General features: G+C 37.1%; 1 protein-coding gene across 1 annotated transcript in view; it reads right to left on the bottom strand.

Moving 5' to 3' along the window:
• Window positions 1-12,290, bottom strand: part of DNAH5 (dynein axonemal heavy chain 5) — a 197,793-nt gene that overhangs the window by 89,807 nt on the left and 95,696 nt on the right. Inside the window, exons 43-47 of the mRNA XM_069492049.1 lie at window positions 9,160-9,401; window positions 6,508-6,684; window positions 5,877-6,078; window positions 4,862-5,004; window positions 4,005-4,139 (exon numbers count right to left, since the gene is read on the bottom strand). Coding sequence (XP_069348150.1) covers window positions 4,005-4,139; window positions 4,862-5,004; window positions 5,877-6,078; window positions 6,508-6,684; window positions 9,160-9,401 — 899 coding nt within the window. The remainder of the gene's footprint in view (window positions 1-4,004; window positions 4,140-4,861; window positions 5,005-5,876; window positions 6,079-6,507; window positions 6,685-9,159; window positions 9,402-12,290) is intronic.

Consider the following 12,290-nt stretch of genomic DNA (forward strand, 5'->3'; position numbering starts at 1 on the left):
AAACAGTCATACACTAGTAATGGTTAAAATGTTCAATAGTATATTATAAAAAGTAAGATATATCAAAAAGAACATGAAAATACAATAACATAGAACTAGCAACTAAAAATAAAACAAGTGCACTAAATGATAAATCAGCCCTTTGAGTATTAATGGGGATAAAGAAAAGCCACTGGAAGGAGGCATGGGGTGCCCGGCACAGCAGGGCACAGGGGCAGCTGTCTTCTAGAGTAGGTTCTGCCACCAACTAACTGAATTCAGACGGTACTCCAATCTCCTTGCACAGGAGTGCGTGAATATTAACAGTAAAACCTGACATTTTAAGAGAGCTTTACAATGAAAAAATACTTTTACATTTTATCTCTCAGGATTCTCCTCTTGAAACTAGCCTTCACACCGTGCTCTGAGGAGCCAAAAGGATTTTCTGCAACCAGAGGGACCCCTGCAGGAAGCAAAGACGAGGTTGGAAGGGGCCTCAGGGGCCCAGCTCCAATTCCACGAAGGCAAATAAAGAGTTACCTGTTTTACAGATTAACTCCTGCATAAGATGTCATTTGGAAAAGGGGTACTGAGTCCAGAAAAAATTGTGGAATTTCCTTCCAGGCTCTATTATTCTCATTTAAAAAAAAATAATAAAACCTATTGCTATGCAACCATTTGCAAGATGTTTATTGTATTCAAAACACATGAAGATTATTTTTAGAAGAAATAAATCTTTTCAAAAATTCTCTCAGGTAATCTTCACTATCTTCTTTTCACCTTTCTATATTTAAATTTCTAAAGCTATGCATGGATCACTTTCAAATATTTAAAAAACAATAAAACCATATTGTATTTGGAAGAAAATGAGGCATCCCTCTTTAAAAACTAACTGAATTCCCTTAACCAAAAAAATGGGGTGACTATACAATTTTTGTCTAAACCAGACACTTTTGATAGTAGCAGGGGATGCTATTAATTATTAGTCTGAGACAACAGAAGTAAACTAGACGGTCCCAGGCAAAGAGGGGGATATAGTCTTCCTACTGATAAAATACGTGAAAGTGACACCACCATGAAAACAGCCTGTCGAGTAGCAGACATGTGTCCTTCACTGGACCATGTGCCATCATGGCAACAGCCCAGGGGTGGGTAGTATCTATCCATTTTCTCATCTGCAATTTCAATTTGGTTGAGATCCAGATAAGTGGGAGACACAGAGGCAAATGCTCTGCTCCATCAGCCCTGTTTAGTATGAATGACTGAAAATTATAGTGAGAAAGTTAATTACAGCAGTTTGGCTAATTGAAAGCTTTCTAAAACTAATGAGTCTTGCTTAATAGAAAGCCCTAATGCTCAGCCGTCAAAACAGGCTCAGGCACTAAACAGAGGAGATGATCCAGTGATGCTTCCGAACAGAAAAAGAAACAGTGATGCGTTGACTCCACCTTAACATTGAAGGGTAGGAGGGAACTGGGCTAAAGACTTGTGAATCAGATGATGGGACCCTAAAGAATATAGATTTTTATTTTTTCAAAGCCTGCTTCATTATTCCTCTAATTGTTACATTAATACTTCAATATGGTACCACTTCTAGAACTTTATTATATGGTTTATGAATTTGTATATCAAACAATAAAGTTTTCTAGATAACACATTTTTTTTTCCAGGAAATTAATAAATATCTCATGTTAAAGAGACATAGACCATAGATCTTTATTACCTTACAGAAATAAATGTCACAGAGTTGGTAACAAAAATACAGTGACAAGACCTTGTCCTATAATAAAGAATTTGGCTGGTCTTTGTCTCTGGTTCCTGGGAGAGAGCCTTTAAACCCTGGAAATTTCCTCAGTAATAGGAATGTCTTTATTACTCATATGGGCCCCTCAGACCACTCATGCCAGCAAGACCAACCACATGATTAGCGGGTTGGGGTTTTAAGTCACATGATATCAGCTGACCTTCTGGGAGAGGAAGGAGCTTCGAGACTAAGTTCAATCACATGGTCAATGATCCAATCGAGCATGCCTATGCGAAGAAACTCCAATAAAAACTCAGGACCCTAAGGCTCAGGGGAGCTTCACAGTTGGTGAAATACATGATGTCTGGAAGGTAACACATCCTGGGCACAGAGAAAGTTCACATTTGCTACCCTGCCAAACCTTGCCCTATACATCTTTTCTTTAGGCTGATACTTGTATCCTTTATAAGAAAATTGTAGTAGTAAGCATAGCACTTCCCTGAGTTATATAAACCATTCTAGTGAATTATCAAAACTGAGAGGTTGTGGGAACTGCCTAATTTGTAGCCACTTGGGTAGGTGTGGGAGGCCTGGGAATCCCTGAGCTTGTGGCTGGTATCTGAAGTGAAGGTAGTCTTTTGGGGGACTGTGCCCTTAACCTATGAAGTCTGGATTGTCAGAATTAAATTTCAGGCCTAATGATTCAATACAGTCTCAAGAAGTGTGTGACTAGTTAGTTAATTACCCCCATATAATGAAAAAAAAAAGTCACATTTTGACCTGACCTGATTTTTAAAAACCTGTACCCTCAAATAATGCTATAATTATAACCTTTAAAGAGAATGTTCTACTAAACTAAAACTAACAAAATCTCTCTAAATGTAAAACCATCAATGGAATATGCATAATGTTAGCATCTTGCCAGCCTAGGGTAACTAAATGTACTGTTCCCAAACACAAAACTGCCACTGCTGAGCCACTGCATTTGGGGTTCAGCTTCCATCCAGACCTTCCCACCAAGACACTGAGTAAATGGTATTCATTTGATAGAAGGCTGCCCAGTATTGGAAATTCCATCTCTACCAGATGAGTACAATAAAGTTGAAAGTCTTATTTAGAAATTTAATCAATGGTCTTAGTGTATTGGCACTTATCTGTCACCAATTAAATTAAGTGATAAAAAGTCATAATTTAGCCATGCCCTCAACAATTTTCATTGTCCTCATATTTTCATTCCAACAACTAAAGAACAAAGTTCATCAAAAGCAAAGTTCTTTGGATTTGGATTTTCCTAAAAATTTCCCTTCCATTTGCAATTTATGAAATGTATCTTTTGGTAATGTATTAATGTCCTAATAAATATATGATGGATGATTTGCAAATGACTGAAGGATGGACTGATGTTTAGGATTTCCTCCCTAGTTTCAATAAGGTCTTACACAATTTAGAACCAAGAGAAAAAGAACCGATCAGCCACTGCAAACCCAGGTCACTCCTGGGAGATTCACTGAAAAAAAAAAAAAAAAAGCAATGCAAATTTGAGGGGTTTTTGTTCACTCCTCTCTTACTGGATAGAGTAGAATATTTCATATGCTAAGATTCTAGGATTTTATACTTTGTTACAACTGAGCAAGTTAGCCATGGCAGAATGTTAAGTCAAGGAACAAGATGCAAGTGGTAATTTCAGAAACAGAGATTGGAAGAGGTATAAAAACTAGACTGGAAGAGAATTAGACTTGAACTGAGAATAGCTGGGGATTCTTCCATGCTAATGTGCTGGTGCGTAATCATAAAAAAGTGGATTACATAGAGGTGGACAGGGAACACGAAGAAAAAGGCGGAGATATGAAAAGCCTTAACAGGCCTTTGAGGCCCAAGCAAGACAGACCCATCAAAGATGACTCCAAAGTGTTTAGTCTAAAGGCGAGAGTAATAGGAACACCCTCAGAAAAGCAGACCCTGGGAAGAGGAGGTAGATGTAGGAATAAATGATATTTCTTTCAGTTTTGGATTTTGCATGTTCACAATGTTTTCTGCATAGCTATTTTAAACTCATAGCATTGAGGCCTATGGCACCTTCATAAGCTTTTTATTTCTCCATAATTTAACATTATATATTATAATCTTACTAGAGAGACATCCTATTGCAGTTGAATAATAGAGAGAATAGAAGACATACTATGGCTATGAAAGTTCAGATGATGCAGAATAGTAAAGAGATTTGAGGCTCCAAAATTGATCACCAACGTGGGCTCAATGAGCAATACCAAAGAGCCAGTACCTGAAACATCAGTGGGGTGGTGGCAGAAGAAAAGTTCAGACTCTTGATAATGTGACTTTCAGGATCGTATTTTGACATAAATCCTTTGATTATGACCGTTTTGGCTGTTCCTTGTTCACCAATTAACAGCACAGCCTAAAATAGAGCAGAGAAAGAAATCCAAGAAATGAAATAAAATGATTGTGATAGGCTGAATTGTGTCCTTGCAAAATTCACATGTTGAAGCCTGAACCCCCAGTACCTCAGAGTGTGACTATAATTGGAGATAAGGTCTTTAAAGAGGTGAACAAAGTAAAACAAAGCCTTCAGAGTGGGCCCTAATCCAATCTAACTGGTGTTCTTACATGAAGAGGAAATTTGGATACACAAAGAAACAGCAGGGATGCAGGGACACAGAGAAATACCATGGGAGGACACAGTGAGAAGGAGTCATCTGCAAGCCAAGGAGAGACGCCTCTGCAGAGCCCAAACCTGCCAACGCCTTGATCCTGGACTTTCAGCCTCGAGAACTGTGAGAAAAGAAATTGCTGCTGTTTAAGCCACTCAGGCTATAGTGCTTTGTTATGGCAGCTCTAGCAAACTAGGGCGGTGATCAAAAAGTAAGGAACTATCTTTGGAAAAATAAGTGAAAATTTGCTTTCTTTCAACTAATACAGGAGAAATAATGACTTCATCATGAATTAGAAATATTCAACTCTAATATGTTACTAGGAATAATAAAAGAAGTATACTACTTTAGGTAATATCTTCATTTATTCTAAACAGCAACATAAAACCTAAAATATATGCAGGATACTTCATGTTTTCAAGTGGTATTTTAAAATATGCTACTTTTAATAAAAGTTAAAAAGCCTTACCTTGCCCTGTTTAGCAATGGTTTTAATTAGAAAGTCAGTCCTCACGTTGTCAACATTTGGCACCAGAATGGAGCCATATTCTGGGGTGGTGTTAGCTGGATACACATATTCCTGGGTACACGTGTTCCAGTGCATCCATTTACCTGAGGTGAACAGAGAACATTTACATCTTCAAATTAATAATTTAACGCCTAACTGTAATGAGCAGACATCCTTGAAATCTTAGAAGGTCACCTTCCAAGTACTCCCCATAAAACAAAGATCATTAAAATTAGAGATCTAAGTATACAAGTATGTGTTAGCTCAGTCAAAATTTCCCAAGGAACAATTTCAAAGTAGTAATATTAGGAAATATTAGGAAGTATTGTAGAATTGTTTTTAAATATATAAATATTCAATAATAAAAAGTGTGTATGAAAATACAGAATAAAAGTAGCATGTACCTGAAATCATTAATCATTTTAAAATGTCTAATCTCACAAGCTTTTCATTAGGCAAAAGATCCTAGGATATCATATATATACATACATATATATAAAAATAATATATAATGATATATACATACTTTATGTATGAGCATACAAATGTTAATAACCTTAAAGTGTATATATAGATATAGAGATAGAGATAAAGATATATAAATATAGACAAAGATACATACATATTTGGCAAAAATCTACTTTAAACTTTGCAATTTTGACATAAATTGTTGATTATATCAAACAAATAACCAAAATGGATCTGATCGAGAGATTTTTAAAATTTTTCTTAATTCACTAAAAGTTCAGTGCACAATATATTTAACAAGAGGAAATGTGCATTTGGAAGACAATCAAATTAATTTTTTCAAAAAGAAACAACTGTCAGCTCTCTTTACTCGCAAACATTTTCATTTTAATTTTACAGTCAAGAGGTTTAATTCCCATTTAGAAAAAATAAATATTTTGCGGTTTTGTGTTAGGGGAAAAAAAACTGTCTCCATCTGCAAGGTCTGAATGGACTGGGGCGTCCTCACCGTCCGGTGACACGTAGTAGTCAAACATGGTGTCGTCTGGGCCCTCCCGCGGCGGCAGCTCCAGCGCCCCCGGGGCCTGAGCGCGCAGCCGGTGCTCCAGCCTGCGCCGGCCGTCCGGCTCCAGCGCCGCCCCCACGCTCCACAGCAGCGCGAACACGTACAGCCTGCCCAGGTGCTCTGCGCCGACCTCCCCGCCTTGCTCCTGGGGGCGGGGGGTGGGGAAAGAGTTTTCTTTACTTAATTCTCAAACCAAAACTTTGCTTTGGGGTTTCAAAGTAAACAGTAAACACAGAAAAGGGGCAGTGGTTTGCCCCAAGAACAAGGGAAAGGATGAGTAAAAATGAGGAACAAATGAGAGGATCTGATCTCTAGGAATACCATGCTGGCTTGAGAAATAAGTTAAGGATGCTTATTACATGACTTTGTTAGCATGCAACTAAATCCCAAATCCATGGATTGCTTTGTTTAAAAAAAAAGATACGAAAAAAATACCAAAATATGTGGGGTCCACGTTTGAAACATCCCCCCTTCCCCATAGCTCTAACCAAATCTAATTTCAACTACTGCACTTTTTGCCCCTTATGGCTCAATTAATAAAGAGAGAAATTCTCTATAGAGTTGAGCAATTTACCTTGGGGGGAATCAGGCCCTGAAGCATGTTAATGCTCTGCGTGATTACAAAGGCCTCCAGCAACTCCGTCTTGTAGTCTAAGTTCTGGACACTGAAGCGATACAAGTCTGGGAAAGACTCCGTGTAGAGCTGACGAAGAATTTCGGCTTCTTGAGGTGAGCGTTTCTTAAGAAAACCCTGTTAGTTCACAGATTAGTGCATTAATAGCACACCAGGAAAATGGCCATTTGGGGATAAAAGTTCTTAAAATATCAATTAACAATGACAATACCTAATGATTACACTGCACTTATACTATGTTCCAGGCCTTGCTAGAAATTCTTTCACATATTAATTCATTTAATCCTCCATGAGGCAGCAACTGTTATTATCCCTTTTACACATGAGGAAACTGAGGCCCAGGGGGTTTAGGTGACCTGTTCAGGATCCCGCAGCTGGCAGGTGGCAAGGCCAGAACTCAAACCCAGAGAGTGAAGCCAGTATCTGCATGTTCGGCTACTGCACTGTACATGTGCTCAGGACTTGAAGCCAAGATAGAGAAATAGTCTTCAACTCTTGATTAAAATATGCTAGGAGAAGGTGAGGAAGCATATATATATATATGTATATATATGGAAATAAGTTTTGGGGGGAAAAAAGTAAAAAATAAAAGATGAACTAGGAAATCCATACTCATTTTTTAAAATGGAAAACAAGATTTACTACAATTAGTTGTTTCCTTGTATTTCTTCTAAGTTAATTAATAAATAATGTAGAAATGTATCAAGGAGTATTCATGAAAGTGGAGCATTTAGTCATTTTGGGAACCCAATGTTAAGAAAGTGCATGACATTCATAACAAAATACCACATAATACACAACATTTTCTTAAGGTGAGGCAAGTTCTCTTCGGGTCAATAGATCAGCTCATTCTTCACCTCGATATTCCAGGAAACAATTAGAGACTCTGAACATGAAGCAATAAAATGTTGATTCTGAATTATTCATTAGTTCATGAATTTACCATGATTCCACCTCGACAAAAACATAACACAGCACTTTTGTGTTGATGGAACCAAAAAACAACATTCACTAGGGCAGGTAACCAGCTTGGCTTCCGGCAGCTGACAGATTCCCATTAATACAACTTGCCAATTGCTCTGCCCTCTAATAACTCTCCCGGAGCTGCCTTGCACCGCTCTAAACATTTGCTATGTGATTCTTCGTGAGTCTTGTTTCTTCCTAACCAAGGAAGAAACTGCACCATTTAAAAGCATATAAAAATATTTTAGGTATGTGTAGCATTAATGTAAAGGTGTTATTCAGCCTCAATATGGACAGACTGTAGTATAAGATTATTTAGTAAATAGCAAACTCTAAATATTCATTAGCTTGTCATGTAAAAAGTATTTTTCAAAAACCTTTGTAAAATTGAAGTATTTTGGAAAAAATCACATAAATACATTTTCACTTGGAGCTTGCTGTATCTGTGGTTACTAAGCCTGTTTGTGTGGGAAAAAATGTTGTGGTGCTTTAAAAAAACATGTCCTGGGTCCCCTCCCTAGTGATCCTAATTTAGTAGAATTGGAGTGTGACCCAATCTTCTGTATTTTAAAGAACTGCCATTGGTGATTACTTTTGCAAAGTCAGGGTTGAACCCTCTGCTTTTATTCTCCTTAATGAATGGATCATTTCATTGTGAAATCTGAAACCTTTCTAAGTATTTTTAGTGACTTATTCAACTATATGTCAGTATCATTTTGTTGTATAATCCTCTCTTTCCTCACATTTTCATACCAAATTAAAACCCTTTTGTAACCCAAAGTTGTTTAAATTCTGGAAATACACTAATAAAAAGTTAGGATAGCTCCATAGAGAAATAAAAGTACAAAAATATAATGGCAATATAAAATAAACATCTGCTTTATTTAAATTATAAATTCATAAGTTTTCAATCAAAATCATCTTCAAAAACCTTATGTAAATGAAAATAATAAATTTGACAAACTATGTCACAAGAGATTTTCCACGTGGCTTATCTAATAAGCTTTCTGTCTTACATTGTAACATCTATTTAGTAAAACACGTAAGTATTCAAGGTATTTAATTATAATTCTAATCAATATATTCTAGGATATATTGGTGGTAATAAAATAATATACCTGATCATGACTTGAAGACATACTATCTGAAATATTTCCACATACAAACTTAAAACTAATATTATGACTACTGAATCTCATAAAAATTCCTCATATGCAATTTTAATAAACTATCTTCAAGTTAATATTCTAAGATAGTTGTTCCCAAACTTTATCTGAATGCGTATCATTTTAAAATGTCATGAGTCCCCAAAGTGATCAAATTAAATTTTATTTATTCAGCCCTCAGACACAGTTTGGTGAAATTATTGAATCATACAGGTCTGGCAATTACTCTACAACCCACGGGCTGGAAAGCCCAGTTTTAAAGTGATTAGAAGAGTACTGAAGAAACCTGTTAGGGGCAATCAGGGTTTGAATATCCCAGTGCATGCAAGGATCTTCCATAAACATTAGCATAAAAAGCAATTACACTGCCATCTGCAAAAAAAAAAATTGGCATTCACATTACAAGAATGCTGAAGGATCTGTTTTCCTTTTTAATTATACAAAAAAAAGGATTCAATTATACCTCAAGAATAGGACTCCAATCAAGGATAGAAGAGCTCATGAAAACCATTCCATTTCTTGAGACCGTAGCAGGAGAAGCATTGTCAATGTTATGAGGCTCGAAAACAATCTTGCAGTTTGGAGACATGGGGATGCGATCACCATTGGCAAGGGTTAGAGTTTTGTTATCATCCAAAACGGAATTCAGGTTTTCAATCCAGATGGCATCTACTGGACCATCAAGAACTATCCAGATATGTTCCCCTAGAATATCCCACCAAAGGGGGAAGAAAACATACACACATATTTATGCATATATTGTAGTTTGACATAATTTTCATTAATTTTTAAATTAAGCTTTGATCTAAATGATTACCTTATTTCATCACATAGGACTTTTTAAGTTCTTTATATAGCAGTTGTTTAAGACCCATAATCAAATCAAAAAGTCATTCGTTCATTGGACAAATATTCTTTGAGCACCTTCTGCGTGAGCTCTGTTCTAGGGGCTAGGGATATTTTGGCAAACAAGACGATGTTCTGTCTTCACAGAGCTTACATTCTAAGTGGTGGAGATGACAAGCAGACAAATGAAAAATGTATAAGATTAGAAAAATTAAGCAGGATAACAGCATGAGGTAAGGTGGTCAACGAATTATTCCAGAAGGAGGATGAAGTGATGTAAAGATCCACAGGTAGAATTTTCCAGACAGTGGGAATAGAAAATGCAAAGACCCTGATGCAGGCACAAGCTTAGGGTAATAAAATGGGCTGAATGTTTATGTTTCCTCAAAATTCATATATGGAAACCTTAATCTCCAAGGTGTTTATTTGGGTATTAGGAGGTGTGCATGTGAGAAGTGATTAGTCATGAGGATGGAGCCCTCTGGAATGGGATGAGTGCCTATATACGGAGACATCAGTGAGCTCCCTTGAACTTCCGCTATGTGAGGACACAGTGAGAAGTCAGCTGGAACCTAGAAGAAGGTCCTCACCAGAACTCAACCATGCTGGCACCCTGATGTCAGACTTTCAACCTCCAGAACTGTGAGAAACAAATGTCTGTAGTTTATAAGCCACAGAGGCTATGGCACTTTGTGACAGCAGCCAGCCTGACTAAGGTGACCATGTTCTAGGAACAGTAAGAAAGCTGAAAAGAGGAGGGGAGAGGTATGTAAGTGCAGTAGGAAAGACAGAGCTATGGCATCTACTCTGGTGTGCTCATATTAGGTCTGAGATGTCCAACAGAAACCCCAGTAGAATTGTTGAGCTGGGAATTCAGGGCAGAGGTCAGAGCTGGAGATGAAAATGTGAAAGCCTGTTTTTCCATTCTTGTGATACCTAGTAGAATGGGCTCCAGCTCCATCCAGGATAATGCAAGAGGTGCTAGATCACCATTGTTTTTTGTGGCTGGGTAGAACTCCATGGTATACATATACCACATTTTATTAATCCATGCATCTATTGACTTGTAGCTCTGACTCAGGCGGGGCAAAGGCAATATATGTAACCTAAACATTTGCACCCCAGTAATATGCTGAAATAAAAAAATAAAATAAAATAATAAAATGTGAAAGCCATCAGCACGAAGATGAAATTTAAAGCCATGGGACTGGGCAAGTTTCTTCTAGGTAATAAGCGTAGAGAAAGAGACAGGAGGTCTGAAGACAGAGGCATAGTAACCTTTAGACTCCCAACATGGTCCCCTTTGCTGACTCCTTCTTCCAGACCTCCCGAGGAAGCAGAGGTGGGAAAAGAGCTAACAGGAGGAGGAATCCCTGAAACCAGTGACAGAAGTGTTTCAAGAAGGAGTATGACCAATTGTGCCGATTCTACTGAGAGCAGGACTGGAGTGAGAATTGGAAATTTGTATTTGACAAACTGGAGGTCACAAGTGTCCTTGATGGAGCAGTCCAGAGAGGGACATTGTGGACAAAACCTGACAGGAGTCATTTAAGGAGATTATTTGGAGGTAGAGAACATGACAAACATCAGCACAATGCTCCAACAAGAATGCTATTATAAATTTAGGTTATTTGATTTACTAGTAATGGTCCTCTTAATTTCTTAACTACTAGCTTCTCTTACTCACCAACACCATGACCAAGTTTGCAGATTGAATTTTTCTTTGCAACAACTGTGGAAGAGTCTATTTCAAACAAAATGCTTTGAAAATCCTAATCAAGCTCATTCAACTAACAATTCAAGTAAAATGGTGATCTAATCACCAGTGACTTTGAAAGAAAAAGCAATATGTTGCCTTTTATATGGGGAAAGGAAAAAAAACCTCTCTGAGCTCCTATTCTTTGAGGTAACATTTGGTAATTGGGTCTGTGATTACATTGGATTAACTGGAACAAATCACAAGCAAAATTTGATTTCTTTTCCAATAGAACAACAATTTCTAATATGAGTACACTTTAGAAAGTAAGCGTTTTCATTAGTCTTCTGACAATTAATGTTACGTTGACCAGCTACATTCTTTAAGTAAGAACTTCAGTGGAGCTACCCTAAACATTTTTCAGTATAATATGGTTGCCCAAATGGTAGACCCAGGAAGGAAAACCAAATATCTCCTCTCTCTCCTGTGTTGTTCTTTTTCCCTGCAATTGTGTTCACTGTGCCTTTCTCCTCCTCACTCAGGAGTGAAAAAAACAGAATGAGAGCAGAGCTGTTATCATTTCTTCTCTCTGAGTTTATATTCTGGGAACATTGTGTTCCACTGACAGCGTTTATAAGTGAGAGGCAATTCAGATTGAACCGCTACCTCTTAACGAGTTTGTTTAAACAACCAAACACCAGTGTCCATCTACACAGAATAATGTTTGTTCAATGTAGACTTCATTTTTGATATACACAATTTTCTCCCTAGAGAATTCCAAACCCATTTTCTCCTATGATTTTATAGGGGAATCAGTTTTTTTAAAAATAGGCTGTACTTTAACAAGAGTAACATTTGTAAAATATTCAGTGAAAATGGTTATGGTAAAATCACCTTATTCAATACTATCAATTTTCCTTAACAACTTTTTCCATCTATTTTACTCTAAGATATTACCAGGGTGCAGAAATATTCTTTCAAAAAATTGTTCCAAAAAGGGGGAATCTAAAATGTGTTAATCAATAATTTCAGCATTTCAATATTCACAAATA

Source organism: Eulemur rufifrons, chromosome 17, assembly GCF_041146395.1.
Source record: "Eulemur rufifrons isolate Redbay chromosome 17, OSU_ERuf_1, whole genome shotgun sequence".
NCBI classification, from domain to species: Eukaryota; Metazoa; Chordata; class Mammalia; order Primates; family Lemuridae; genus Eulemur; species Eulemur rufifrons.